This window comes from Emys orbicularis, chromosome 3 (genome assembly GCF_028017835.1).
Source record: "Emys orbicularis isolate rEmyOrb1 chromosome 3, rEmyOrb1.hap1, whole genome shotgun sequence".
NCBI classification, from domain to species: domain Eukaryota; kingdom Metazoa; phylum Chordata; order Testudines; family Emydidae; genus Emys; species Emys orbicularis.
Genome location: NC_088685.1, coordinates 156,878,506 through 156,892,938, shown reverse-complemented (window position 1 = coordinate 156,892,938; position 14,433 = coordinate 156,878,506). Strand labels below are relative to the sequence as shown.

Below are 14,433 nucleotides of genomic sequence, written 5' to 3'. Positions count from 1 at the left end.
CATGTCCTTCACAACAGGTATTTAGGAGTGATCCATTAGTACAGAGCTGTCCCATTTCAACTTTCTTCCAGATGAAAGGGTTAGGGATGTTCAGCCAGTGGTGAGATCTACTTGGCTGAACATGCTTTAATGCTCTGTAATTACAAACAGCCACAGGTATTCTGCTCCTCCTTGGGGAAGGCTCCACTGTATTCTTGCAAAAGCTCTGAACCTTCCCCTTTCCCTACTTCATAGCTTCCCCTCTGAGAATCTTTTTGCCACCAGCCTTCAAACCATCTTTTGGAGCTTGTCAGTGCAAGTGTTTAGGTACCTGAATGAGTTGCTTTTGAGTGACAAAAGGCATGCTCTCCCAACAGGTGCTGGGTTTGTTGCATTTGTGGGAGTCTAGGAGGTAAAATGTATTCTAATTTTTGAACCTTGTGTTTGGTATTCACTGCCACAAAGAAGCAGAATTTTGGGTAATAATATGACCAAATGCTGCTCTGCCATGGTATAGGATAACCTCTGTAGACTGTATTTATTATGAATACAACAGACAGGGAGACTAGCCCTATGAATTCAGGTGAATTTTTTACACAAGAATAGAGGTGATTTATTCATTTGTTTTCTTGGAGTATTCAAAAAATCTGCTAGGGTTAACAAAATACATCTTTTCAAAATAGAATGATTCCAGACTATCTTGAATATAACTCTGGTGAATCTGCACCTGTACTAGTGCATTCAGTTCAGGGCACCCAGTCCCATGAAGATGTAGATGTAACTGGAGGGAATGCAAAGAAGAACAAAATGATTAGGTGGCTGGAAAGTGTAATTTACAAAGAAAGTTTAAAAGAAATAAATATGTACAGCATGTCTGGATGGCAGCTAAGAGGTGGTCGGACATGGTAATGATCTATAACTCTCTGAAGGGTATAAATACCAATGTGAGAGAAAAATTACTCTAGGGTAGTCAAAGGAGGTATAATTAGCTGTAATGAGATGAAATTAACGATATGAAAATTTAGGCTGAATATCAGGGTAAAACTTCCTAACAGTGAGAGCTGTTGATTGATTGATTGATTGATTGATATGGTAGTATCTCCTAGGGTTCCCAGTCATGGACCAGGACCTCATTGTCCTAGGTGATGTACAAACTTGTGACAAAAAAACAGTTCCTCCTTTGCTTAGCACTTCTAAAACTAGATTGGACAAAGCATTCATAAAATATGATAGGAAACAACCTGGCATAGGTACTGGATGAACTAGATAACCTAACAGGTCTCGCATATCGTCAGTTTTTGTGATTTATTGAATGAAAGGCTAACTCATCACTACCTCCTGCTGTAGCACCAACTTGAACATTGGTGCCACTTAGGATTGTATCAATGTAACTCTTATTTTTACAACTCTTGACCTATCAGTTACTAATATATGTAAATTTTTTTTTTTAAATTGCAATAGCCTTACCACTCGTCTGCCAAAAGCTGGAGAAACTATCCATGGACATAAGTTTTTCATTGGTTTTGGGGGGAAAGGAGCCAATCAGTGCATCCAGGCTGCTCGACTTGGGGCCAAGACCTTGATGATTTGTAAGGTAAGCATTGACTTGAAGCCGCTGGATAACAACCAAGCCAAATGTTCATCCAAGCTTCAGTGGAACTTTTATGTGGTTGATAGAAAAGTTAACTCTCTTTTTAATGCATCTCTTCTCGTCTGGTTTTGGTTAGAAATGTATTAACAAAGTACTGCCAGGGAAACTGTTCTTCTGGTATTTACAAGACAGCCAAAACAAAGAATTGGATAGTGGTCTGGTGGGAATTGCATGTAATGAGAAACCACAAAGCCTAGAATAATGTCACCTGAGAGAACTTGAGATATTCAGAATTACACTGAGTTAAACTTGACCAGTCCCTCCTTTTTACCTTGTCCTGTATTGCAAGAACGAGAGGTAAGTTGATGATATTTTTTGGTTCTGCATTCACCAACCATGCTGTATTTATATATTTAATAACATATAATCAGCCTGGAATTCACTGCCATAAGTGGTCACAGTCAAGTACTGATAGGCTAAAAAAATTTTTGGAAGGGATATAAAACTTCATTCTTCATGGTTTAAACCAACCTTTACTAGGGATTAGAATGAGATCTTTGCAGGGAGCAGGGAACCATAGATTATTCTACATGTGCCTACTGTGGAATTTCATGAATCTTCCTCTGAAGCATCTGGGTGCTGGCTCCTGTTGGAGACAAGCTTCTGGGCTGGATGGATCATGGGTCTGGTTCAGTCAGGCAGTTCCTATATTCCTGTGTTACTGCATCTTGAGTTTGGAAAGGGATGATAATTTTATTACTGTTAATAACATCTGTTGGTATACAGGGAGCGATAAGGATAATTAAATGTTATGGTTCAAGGCTGATCTTGCCTGTATGCTCGGGGTTCTACTGATCGCCATATTTGGGGTCGGGAAGGAATTTTCATATGAGTCTAGTTCTGTTTGCCAGAAATTGGGAATGAGCAACAGGGGATGGATCACTTGATGGTTACCTGTTCTTTCATTCCCTCAGAAGCACCTGGCATTGGCCACTGTTGGAAGACAGTGTGTTGCAGTCCAGCAGGAAAAATGTCTGACTTGTGCCAGTTTAATTAGTCTCCTCTGTGCACATCTTATCATGCATTTCCATCTTAATTGTGTCTTAAAGATTCCAGGTCATATTTTCTCAGCTTACAAGTAAAAATATGATGTTGTGAAGAAAAATAAGTGTCATGCATTATGAATATAATGGATCCACATACAGAGCAGTGTGGATACCATAAATTGCTATGGATTTTGTTTTCACTACCGAACACTGACCCTGACCCAGTCAGAATGACATGTGGCATATTGCTTTCTGTCTTTTGATCTGCGTATCTCTAGCAGTGGGTGCTGCTATTATTTTATATATATCACAGTAGCATCCGTTGTGCTAGACACTATAGAGGGATATACTAATTGACAGTCACAGCCCCGAAGACGAGACAGACAAAGGGTGGGAGAAATTAATAATTATTATCTCCATTTTACAGATAGGGAACTGAGGGACAGGGAGATTAAGTGGCTTGCCTAAGGTCATATAGAAAGCCTGTGGCAGAACTGGAAAATATTTTATTAAAGTTAATGTTTAAAATTAAATATACACAACTTAAGAGGGAAGGTACTGTACATCTGGGGTCTGGCTTGAGTTATGAGGGACTACAGGCAGGGCCGGCTCTAACTTTTTTGCCGCCCCAAGCAGCAAAAAAAAGCGCCGCCCCGCCGTAACACCCCCCCCCCGCCGAGCGCCGCGCTGCCGAACAGCCCCCGCCCCCCGCCGCGCTGCCGAACACCCCTTGCCCCCCACCGAGCGCCGCGCTGCCGAAACCTCCGCAGAGCACCGCACCGCCAAAACCCCCACCGAGCGGCGCGCCACCGAACAGCCCCTGCCCCCCCGCCGCACTGCCGAACACCCCCTGCCCCCCGCCGAGCTGCCGAACACCCCCGCCCCCCGTGGAGCGCCGCGCCGCCGAAACCCCCGCTGAGCGCCGTGCCGCCGAACACCCCCCGCCCCCCCGTGGAGCACCGCACCACCAAACACTCCCCGCAGAGCGCCGCGCCGCCGAACACCCTCCGCCGAGCGCTGCGCCGCCGGAACCCCCCCCCACACCGAGCGCCGCGCCACGCTGCCCCCCGCCACCCCAAGATTGGCCGCCCCTTACCAGGTGCCGCCCCAAGCACGTGCTTGGTTGCCTGGTGCCTGGAGCCGGCCCTGACTACAGGTATCAGTTACAAGGATCACAGGATACATACATATCACATAACCAGATTGGGGTGCGGGGTTTTTTAAAGCGTCAGTGGATAAGTGGGCTCGGGTACGCCACCCATGGAATGTATAAAGAGTCCAAGTCAGTATCAGTGTCACGAATAAGTACATGGGTGGGGTGTGTCCCTTGGTTCGTCAGGGAAGGAAGTCTCTTGAGTTCCAGGCCACTACCTTACCCTGAAGCTCATCCTTTCTCTTTCTTTATTGGCCATCACAAAAAAAGTCAGTCTTAACAATCTAAATTAAAGCTGTTCAGGGTGTGGTGGGAGTGTTCTGAATAGGTCTTGACTGTTTCACTTTTAGCAGCTATTTTGGGATGATCCTAACTGATTCCTCTAATCTTGGTGTCATTGTTCTGCAGCTGATGAGTTAAATTCTGCTTGTGTATCCCAGTTGCATTTCATTTTTTTTTTAAAAAAAGAGGAAATACTGTATTGCCATTTATATAGTCTTTCCTTTTTATAGTTCCTAGCAGTTCAAACATAGAAATTGGTCTGTGAGCCCAACTTAGAAAGAATAGAGTGATCCTGAACCTTTACTTTGTTATAAAAGTGTAGCTGCATCTATAATTCAGCTCAGAATATGTAATCACCTTTTAAACCATGTTTTTCTCCACATTACTAGCTCTGTTATTTTTAGTAGCAAAAACTGGTTGCATTCCTTATGCAAGGAAAAGAGTAAACACTCTCCAAAAAAAGTTAATGACAGAATTTCGCATACTGAACAGATGGAACAAAAGATGTGTCAGCAAAGATATTTTTCAATACAATTAATTTGCAGGTACAGATTGAGTTTGACTCTCAGACTGCTAGAATTTCATCTGTGATGTCGTCAACCCTCCTGATGGCACATGGAAAAATGCTGATAGCAAGCCAGGGAAAGCACATGTTGAAAAATTGTGAATAAGAATGAGAGTGAATTACATCAAACACTGTGTAGCTACAAGCCTAGTAGAAAGGGATATAAATGTAGTGATTCTGGAATAAAGAAACAATATTTCAGTACATAGTATCTTCTGCAGTCAATAGACCAAGAAATATGTTTGTTTTTCTATTTTTAAAATATTCCATCTAGCAGGGTCTGAGCATATGTAGTGAACATTTAAAAACAATATATTACATTTATTGATGGTGTCAGATTAAATGTACTCAATTCTAAAATGCCCCATATTCACATCTCCCTGAGGGTAGAGCTTGAATGAATAGATGAGCCTTACACAGTGCGCTGAAGATAAACAGACATGGATGCTGATGGTCTAGGGCCCTCCACCAAGAACACCTTCCTTTCAGCATCAAGATGTGCAAATCTAGGAGCTGTAAGCAAAAGTTCTCCACCTAATCTCAATTTTTGTGACAGTTAAGTAGCAAGAGATGCAAGTCTCTAAGATATCCAGAACCTAAACTTTCTAGACTTTCTAGAGTGAAACCAGCAAGTTGAAGGGAATATGAAGTCAATCCAGCCTTTGGAGAACAGCTATGAAATGCCTCTGTGACTAAGGCCTTGGCTACACTTGGGACTTCACAGCGCTGCCGGGGCAGCGCTGTGAAGCGCGAGTGTAGTCGCAGCGCTGTAAGTACTCCACCTCTCCGAGGGGAATAGCTTGCAGCGCTGCGAGCGAGCATGCAGCGCTGCAGGCTCTGATTACACTGGCGCTTTACAGCGCTGTACTCGCTGCGCTTAGGGGGGTGTTTTTTCACACCCCTGAGCAGAGCAAGTTGCAGCGCTGTACAGCGCCAGTGTAGCCAAGGCCTTAGTAAGTGTGTAGCTATTGCCTTGTGCACTAGCTGAAGCTTCATAGAAGCCTTCATGGTTATCCCCAGGTAAAGCACATTGTAATAACACAATTGTTAGGTCACAAAAACATGGATAACTTTGATGAGGTCCCTGACCACAGACTCTATCCAGGAATAATCAGTGATCCAGAAATGCCCCAAATTGCAAACCTCCTTGAAAACGGTGTGTATGCACCCTCACAAACCAGAGCAGGTACTTATCCTATTTATTAGCATTAACTTCATATGACCTGGACTATCCTCAACCAATTTTCTGCCTTACAAACTGCTATTTAGAGACATTGACTGCCCCTAGTGAGATTTTAAGATAAATCTCTTGCAGATGTTGTAAATGGAAGTTCCCTTCAAAATATGGCTGTGCAATGGGATGAGCAAAATAAGAGAATCATCTTATGATTTAAATGTGTGTTTAGATTTAGGTTTTATATAGTGTTTCTTGTATTCAAGGTATCTCGCAGAGCTGAGGTACATACATACCTCACAGTAGACAACAAGGCAACCACTTGCTCGGACATAGTTTTAAATATTAGCACTTGTGTCATGGACAGAAAGACCATTGGCTAGGACACTGGGTTTATCTCCCAATATCTCCCAGCTTTATAGTTGTAAATTCCCATTTGAGTCCAGGCATTTTGCAATGTTGTCCTGTAATCATTAGTCCTTAAGTGGTGTTAACCTTGGGGTTTTCTGCTGTTATCATTTGATGGTTATTGTCAGGCTTCCCATCGTTATCTCCTATTTGTTGTCTCACCTTTGGGGGTACCTCGTCAATGCTGCTAACATGTTTAGCATCGGATACAATGGATGTTTTCTGATTGTCTCCTGGTCTTTCCAAGTCTCTCACTTTTTCTTGATCATCTGGACATTTGTGAAGACTTTCACACGTTATCTTTTCCTGATGCATGCATTCCTCATTCACACAAACAATCTCTTACAGAAACCTTCAAAGGTATACAGACAGCAGTATTTTATATTCAGCAGAATACATTGTAAATCAAGCCTTGCTAAATCTTATAACTAAAGGTTTCAGAGTAGCAGCCGTGTTATGCATAATGACAGGTTTCAGAGTAGCAGCCGTGTTAAAGACTGGGAATGGCTGAGCCATTACAAACATTGAATCTATCTCCCCTTGTAAGTAAGTATTTTCACACTTGCTTCTTATCAAACTGTCTGTACTGAGCCATCTTGATTATCACTTCAAAAGTTTTTTTTCTCTTACTTAATTGGCCTCTCAGAGTTGGTAAGACAACTCCCACCTGTTCATGCTCTCTGTATGTGTGTGTATATATATCTCCTCAATATATGTTTCACTCTATATGCATCCGAAGAAGTGGGTTGTAGCCCACGAAAGCTTATGCTCTAATAAATTTGTTAGTCTCTAAGGTGCCACAAGTACTCCTGTTCTTATAACTAAAACAATTCACATTGGGGCTTCAGGCCCTCAACATTTCTCTAATCTATTTATCATAGACACAATACAAAATCCTGTCTCTTACTAACCAAACTTTATAACAGGTCCTAATTGTAATGCATATTGGAAACAGGATCCCAGTCTCAGAAGGTCATTCCTTTCTGTTATTCAAAAAGGGTGGCTGGCAGGATGAAATCAAAGTTTACATCAATTCTTATAGTACAATTAGTACAATTATAAAATCCTGCTCCTACAACTTGAGACCACAATTTGCTCTCTCAGAAGTTAGAGTACAAACAACACAGCAATGCTGACATGTAGAAACTGACCCTGCTGAATACGTAGGCCCAGTTGGATGAATTAAAAGTTACATTGGCTTTATAAATATGTAAAGTGTGGGTTTAGGTCACGTAAAAGTGACTCTTTCTTTCTCCACATGTGTTCCCTGTGTGTCTTTGAAAAAAAGTGTTTGTTCCTCTGAGCCCTGCAAAGCTACTCAAAATGATAAGCATAGTTCCAACTGCAGACACTCTTTAAGGTGATGTAAGAGGCAGAAAAGAGCATAGCTTGAATCTCAAACCCTATTTAAAGTTGTCAGCATAGTCAGTTAAAATAAAAATCATGTTTTGATTTGTAAACTGAGTGCATTTGGTCTGGAAGTCCCAGAGGGAAAATAAATATAGAATCCTATGATAACATGTTTACAGACTCACTTTCCAGACTATACACTTAAAATGTATAAAACCTAAGTCAGCCACTCATACATTCCCAGAACACTGGACATTCCAGTACTTCCAGGAACAGCATGGCCCAACCCTGCAGGTGTGACCCTGCCCTTGATAGTTTGATGGTGCATGTGAGGTCACGCCACACGGAAGTGCTATCTTTAAGAGCATGCTGCCCCGCCTCTGTCAACATAACCTTGTACGTATGGTGTTTGCAAGGTCATGCCAAAGAGGGGGGTGCCATTTTAAGAGCTGGAGGGGCGGGGTGTTGTCCCCCATCTGATACTGGACAAAATCACATCCATTTTTGTCCCCCTACCAGTGAGAGACAAACCTCTCAAAACGAGGACCACCTTGTTTAATACCAGACAAGTGGCCTCACTAGTAACACCTGATATTTTTGCAGTGGGGGAGACTTAGAGCTAGAAAGGTATTTTAAAACTCAAAATGTGGATTGCAATTAAAGAGAACAATGGAATTACTATTAATATTTCAGTCTGAAACTGAATAATGGCAAAAAGTGCAGGATAGAGTTATAGTGATGTGGCAGTGTCACAATATTTAAGGTTGCATCACTTCTTCTGTTTAAAGGTCATCCCCTTTCTAAGTCCTCCAAAATCGACATGCTTAGTCAGATTCCTTTGAAATATGGTCTGCCTCAGGAGAGTGCAGAGTAGAATTAGTGACCCAAATTTGGAGTTGTTTGATCCAAGGGTTCTGGACATATAATTCCCTCCAAAATAGACATTTTAAAAAAAGTTTTGAAATGTTTGGTTGGTTGGTTTGGGTTGGGTTTTTGTTGCACAGAGCTAGGAATAAATAAATACTGATGCTGGTCAATATGGTCTCACTCTGTTGAGTTTTACCCATGCATGGCACTCACTAAAACTTTGGGGGCCCAAACTGAGAATAGTATTTAAGAAATGTACAATTTTTTAAAGTGTGCATGTGCCAATATAGGAAAACCCACTGGAGGGTTTCCAGTCCTGCCATTTTATAAGCTTTAAAGCTCAACTCTTGTAAGTGCTCTACAATCCAAATGGTTACAAGGATTGCTTTGAAATTTGATGTTCCTCATTGGGGTGCAGGGTAGTGTTAGTGTGTCAGACTTGGGGTTATTTAACTATGGGGTTCCTGAGTTACACTCTACCTAACACAGTTTCCTTCTACTGTGAAACTGAAAGTTACAGGATGAATCACCGACAGACCTCATTGAGACTGATTGCTGTGAACTCACCTTCAATTAACATAACTAACGATAAATTAATCACAATCCCCTTGTGATGAAGTGGGAATTTTCTGTAATATTTTATGCATGATAATTTACTTGACTATGGATTGTTACCCAGTGGATGCAGAAGGGTTAAGATGGTCTTGGGGCAGAGCAGGAGACATGTGGTGCTTGGGTCTGGTAATTGTCTGGGGTGATATGAATGGGTCGTTAAGGGCTGGGTGAAACACTCATATCAATGAAATATCCAGAAAGACAATGGGAACCCCAAGGACTGAACAATTGACATCTAGCAACAGGAAACTCCAGCAGGTGAACATGTAAACTCAAAAGGGGGTCCTTCAGGAGGAAGACAAAGGATGGAAAGGTGTCAGGTGTTAAGGACTGGCCTTTAGAGAGAGACAGAAGCTTTCATCTGGAACTAACAGACAAAGAGACAGAGCCAAAATGGATTGTACAGCAGCTGAGACAGAGCCTGAGGTTGGCCAGTCTGAACTCTGTCTTCACCTTTGCTTCTAAGGACTTTCCAGTGGTGTTTTCTAGTTGACTAATAAAACCCCTCTCTGTTTTGAAAAGGCTGCCTGGTGTCATTACAAATACTTGCTGAGGTGCATTGATCTCTGAAGAGAGTAAAAAGTCTCTAAACAGGACTTTATCTCAGTTCAATTCACTGGGCAGAGCTCATTCTCCTGAGCTCTGACATTCTCCTGTCACTGTAGTTAATCCACCTTCCTGGATAATCTTAACTTCCATTGACCTAATGCTGTCTATCTCAGGGGTTAGGTCGGCTAACTACATCACTCAGGGGTGTAGCTGGGTCGACTTAACTTTAGTGTAGACCTGGCCTCAGTCATGAAGATCTTGAGGCCACATGGTCTGACCCTAAAGAAGACTGGGACCCCTTGGGGGTCTGGCACACTGAAGGGGCTCCTCCAAAGGACTGTTTAAAAGCCGGGGCATAACACCGATCGTGTGGATCCGTGACACCTCTTCCTAAGCCCAAAGGAGTTTTGGAGTGAGTGGCTGGGGGTTGCTGCAATTTGAGAATCATGGGTGGCAGTGTTGTTTGTGGGGAATGTAATCAAAGTATTTGGTGAAGAAAAAGTAGACACATGAATGCTTCCTGGGGAAGGGGAGAGTTTTGGAAGCAGAAGAATGAGGGAATAGCGGGGAGAGAGGTGTGGGACTGCAATGACAGGAAGGGGGATAATGGCCATGGGTGGGAGGGTAGGGGAGAGTGTTTCAGGGCTCAGGTGAGGAGCATCCACCAGCTCTGCCAGCACCCAACCACCTTGTACTCCAACTTTCCTTCATAGACTAATAGATTCCAAGGCCAGAAGGGACCATCGTGATCATATAGCCTGACCTCCTGTATAACACATGCCACAGAACTTCCCCAAAATAATTCATAGAGCATGTCTTTCAGAAAAATGTCCAATCTTGGTTAAAAAAAACCTCAGTGATGGGGAATCAACCATGCCCCTTGGTTAGTTGTTCCAGTGGTTAATTACTCTCACCATTAAAAATGTACACCTCATTTCCAGTCTGAATTTGTCTAGTTTCAACTTCTAGCCATTGGATCATGTTATAGCACTTTCTCTGCTAGATTGACGAGACCATTATTAAATATTTGTTCCCCATGTTGGTACTTACAGACTGTAATCTCATCACCCCTTAACCTTCTCTTTGTTCAGCTAAATAGATTGAGCTCTTTGAGTCTATCACTATAAATTATGTTTTTTAATCCTTTAATCAATCTTGTGACTCTTTTCTGAACCATCTCCAATTTATCAATACCCTTCTTGAACTGTGGACCCCATCACTGGACACAGTATTCCAGCAGTGGTCACAACAGTGCCAAATATAGAGGTAAAATAACCTTTCTTTGCCTTTTCAAGAGTCCACTGTTTATGCATCCAAGGATTGAATTAGCCCTTTTGGCCATAGCATCACACTGAGAAATCATGTTTAGCTGATTATGCACCACAACTCCCAAATCTTTTTCAGAGCCACTGCTTCCCAGGATAGAGACCCCATAATGTAAGTATGGCCTGCATTCTTTTTCCCTGGATGTATACATTTTCATTTAGACACATTGAAACACATATTGTTTGCTTGAAGTTGAACCCAATTTACCAAACAATCCAGATAACTCTGTATCAGCAACCTATCGTCTTCATTATTTACTCTTCACTCCCCAATTTTTATATTATCTGCAAACTTTATCAGTGGTGATTTTATGATTTCTTCCAGGTCATTGATAAAAATGTTAAATAGTGTAGGGTGAAGAACCAATCCCTGCGGGACCCCACTAGAAACACACCCTCTTGATGACAATTCCCCGTTTACAATTACATTTTATTATTATTTATAATTACATTAACAAACTTTTAATCCACTTAATGTGTGCCATGTTAATTTTACCTTTCTAGTTTTTAATCAAAATGCCATGTGGTACCAAGTCAAATGTCTTACAGAAGTCTAAGTATATTACATCAACACTATTAATTTTCTCAACCAAACCTGCAATCTCATTAAAAAAAAAAAAAAAAAAAGCTATTGAGTTAGTTTGACAGCGTGACAGGGTACTAACTTTGGCGCCCTTGTCACTGGGGTTGCTGCAGCACGGGAAAGATTATGGGCTTAATTGAAGTCAATTAACTAGTTTCTGTTGGGGATTACTGATGCTTGGGTGGCAGTTCCTGGGCTAATGAGGCAATTGGTTCAGTAACTGGGAGGATATGTTTGGAAGGAACAGGAATTACAGGGGAGCTCAGTGGATGCGCCTTGGAGAGAAAAGAGAACTTTGTGGAAAACTCCTTCTGCTGTAAACTTGTGGTACATTCCGTTATGCTTTGACACTGAAGATTAAATGCAGACATGATGAAAGAGAATCAGTCTGTGTGTGTTTGTGGCTAGGACACTGCAGGAACAGTCTAGGCTGCGGTATTCACTGGCTAGGTGAAGGGACGCTCTGTGACAGACAAGATCTATTTTCCATAAACTCGTGTTGATTGGCATTAATTATATTAGCCTCCTTTAATTCTTTATGTTGAGTCCTATATCATCTTCTTCATTATCTTGCCTTGAGATCATAGAATCATAGAAGATTAGGGTTTGAAGAGACCTCAGGATGTCATCTAGTCCAACCCGCTGCTCAAAGCAGGACCAACCCCAACGAAATCAATGTCAGACTGACAGGCCTATAGTTACCCTGGTCATCCCGTTCACCCTTTTTAAATATTGGCACAACATTAGTTTTCTTCCAGTCTTCTGGAACTTCCCTGTTGTTCCAAGACTTAAGCAAAACAACATTATGATCCAATGAGCTCCTCACCCAGCTCTTTTAAAACTCTTGGATGCAAGTTATCTGGATCTTCTGATTTTAAGATGTTGAACTTTAGTATCTGCTATTTGACATCCTCCTGAGATACTACTGGAATGGAAAGTGTATTATCATATATTACTACACCATTTTTATTTTTCCTAAATACAGAACAGAAATATTTATTGAACATTTCCACCTTTTCTGCATTATTAGTGATAATTACCATTTGCATCTAGTAATGGATTAATACTATTGTTAGGATTCCTTTTGTTCCTAATATACTTAAAAGACTCCTTGTTGTCCTTAACACTGCTGACCATAAATTTCTCCTTGTATTCCTTTGCTTCCCTTACCAGTTTTCTACAGTTCCTTCTGATTTAAAGCTTATGATTTATATTTATATTTATACTATCAACTTCCCCTTTCTTCCATTTGTTATATATTATTTTTATAGCTGCCTTCCTACACCCCATCCCTTGGCTGGTACACCCCAAACCATTTGCACCCCCAACTTTGTCAATGCAACCCTAACCTTCCTATACCCCCAGCACAGCCAATGCACCCTAATCCCCCTGAAACCCTAGCTCTGCCAGTGGATCCCGACCTTCTTGCAGCCCAAAGTTGTGCCAGTGCATTTCAACCCCCTCCACCCAACTACTCTGCCAATGCACCCCAACACATACATAAACTCTGCACACATCCACCAATTAACTTATGCTGTGAGTTCTTTGGGGCAAGGACTGTCTTTGTTATTACAGTGGCATGTTAGATGGAATCATGTGGGTAAGACTGAATGAGATGTAAAAAGGGGTGAAGTATTTGTACATTTCAGCAAGGGTGGGCATAGCAGAATAAATGTTTGTATGTTAATCGGGCATATTGGGGCATTGCTGAAAGAGGGTAGAACTAAGGTTGCATGAGCAGCCTTAACTGTGCATTTCCTGGTTTTCAGAAGTTTGAGTTTTGCTCAACTCAGCAGTCTGCCAGGGTATGACATGCCACCAAGCAACCATAACTCCTTCTCCATGTAGGTTTTTGCCACTGAATATTCAACTTAGTGTTAGAAGGATGAATGAATTTTAATGCCAGTGATACAAGGTGAGTATGAAATGTGCATAATTTTGTTTGTATCTGATATGCTTTTTATTTTAGAGGTGGGAGAGAGCTGTAAAATGCTATTTAATCAAGTAATTGAGATAAAAGAACAGTAAAATAAAGTCTAGTGTATGATGGTTGTATTACGCCATTTTGCGGACTGTAAAAGATTTAATGTTCGTAACTTCTTTGCAGGTTGGGAAGGACTCGTTTGGCAATGATTATATTGAAAATTTCAAGAGAAATGGGATTTCTACAGGTAAAATTTCAGTTTAAAAAATAATTTGTTAATTTTTTAGATAAAATTTGAAACTAGAGATGGAGGAGGTGAAAGGGTAGATTGGTTAGGTTGTCTAATTCACACACCCATTCTGGTGCAGAATGGTTTCTGCAGTGTATTCACCATTACTTTGTCCGGTCTGGTTTGAATTGGCCTACGTTAAATCTTTAGGCCAACATTTTCAAAGGTGGCCATTAATTCTGGATGCCCAATTTGAGGCACCTAGAGACTTACATTCAGAGGTTCTGGGAACCTGCAACTCCATTTGAAGTCTATAGGAGTTGCACATGCTTAGCATGACTGAAAAATGAGGTTCAGGTTGAGCACCCAAGTATTGAAGCATCCAAAATTAGTGTCCACTTTTGAAAATTTTGCCCTTAATTTTTAGCCTAAATGTTCAATGTTGATTTACAGCAGTAAATAGCAGGATCTAAATCATTGTCAGGGGATGGCAGACTTCAAAGACGGAGAAAGTTCTACTTTCGTAAAAGTCACTACAAAGACACTAGTTCCTCCTTAAAGCGTGGTTTGGTTCTACTCTGTAATGTGAATTTATATAAATGGAACCTTCTTACTTGGCATATGTGTGTGTCCCGAGTCATATCTATTCACTTCAGTGATGAAAGTAAATTGTTGTTGCCTTTGACTCCTGTTAGCCTTGCAAAGCCAACATGGCTAAGAGAGAGTGAGAGACTTGCATTGCTTTGCTGATTTCTTCTTGTGTATCACCAATGGCCTGATGAAAAGCATCTTA

The 14,433-nt window shown here is 41.4% G+C and overlaps 1 protein-coding gene across 1 annotated transcript in view; it reads left to right on the top strand.

Moving 5' to 3' along the window:
- Nucleotides 1-1,518: 1,518 nt before the first annotated feature.
- The window catches only part of RBKS (ribokinase), a 65,300-nt gene continuing 52,385 nt past the window's right edge, over nucleotides 1,519-14,433 (top strand). The window contains exons 1-2 of the mRNA XM_065401790.1: nucleotides 1,519-1,573; nucleotides 13,595-13,658. Coding sequence (XP_065257862.1) covers nucleotides 1,562-1,573; nucleotides 13,595-13,658 — 76 coding nt within the window. The 5' untranslated portion in view covers nucleotides 1,519-1,561. The remainder of the gene's footprint in view (nucleotides 1,574-13,594; nucleotides 13,659-14,433) is intronic.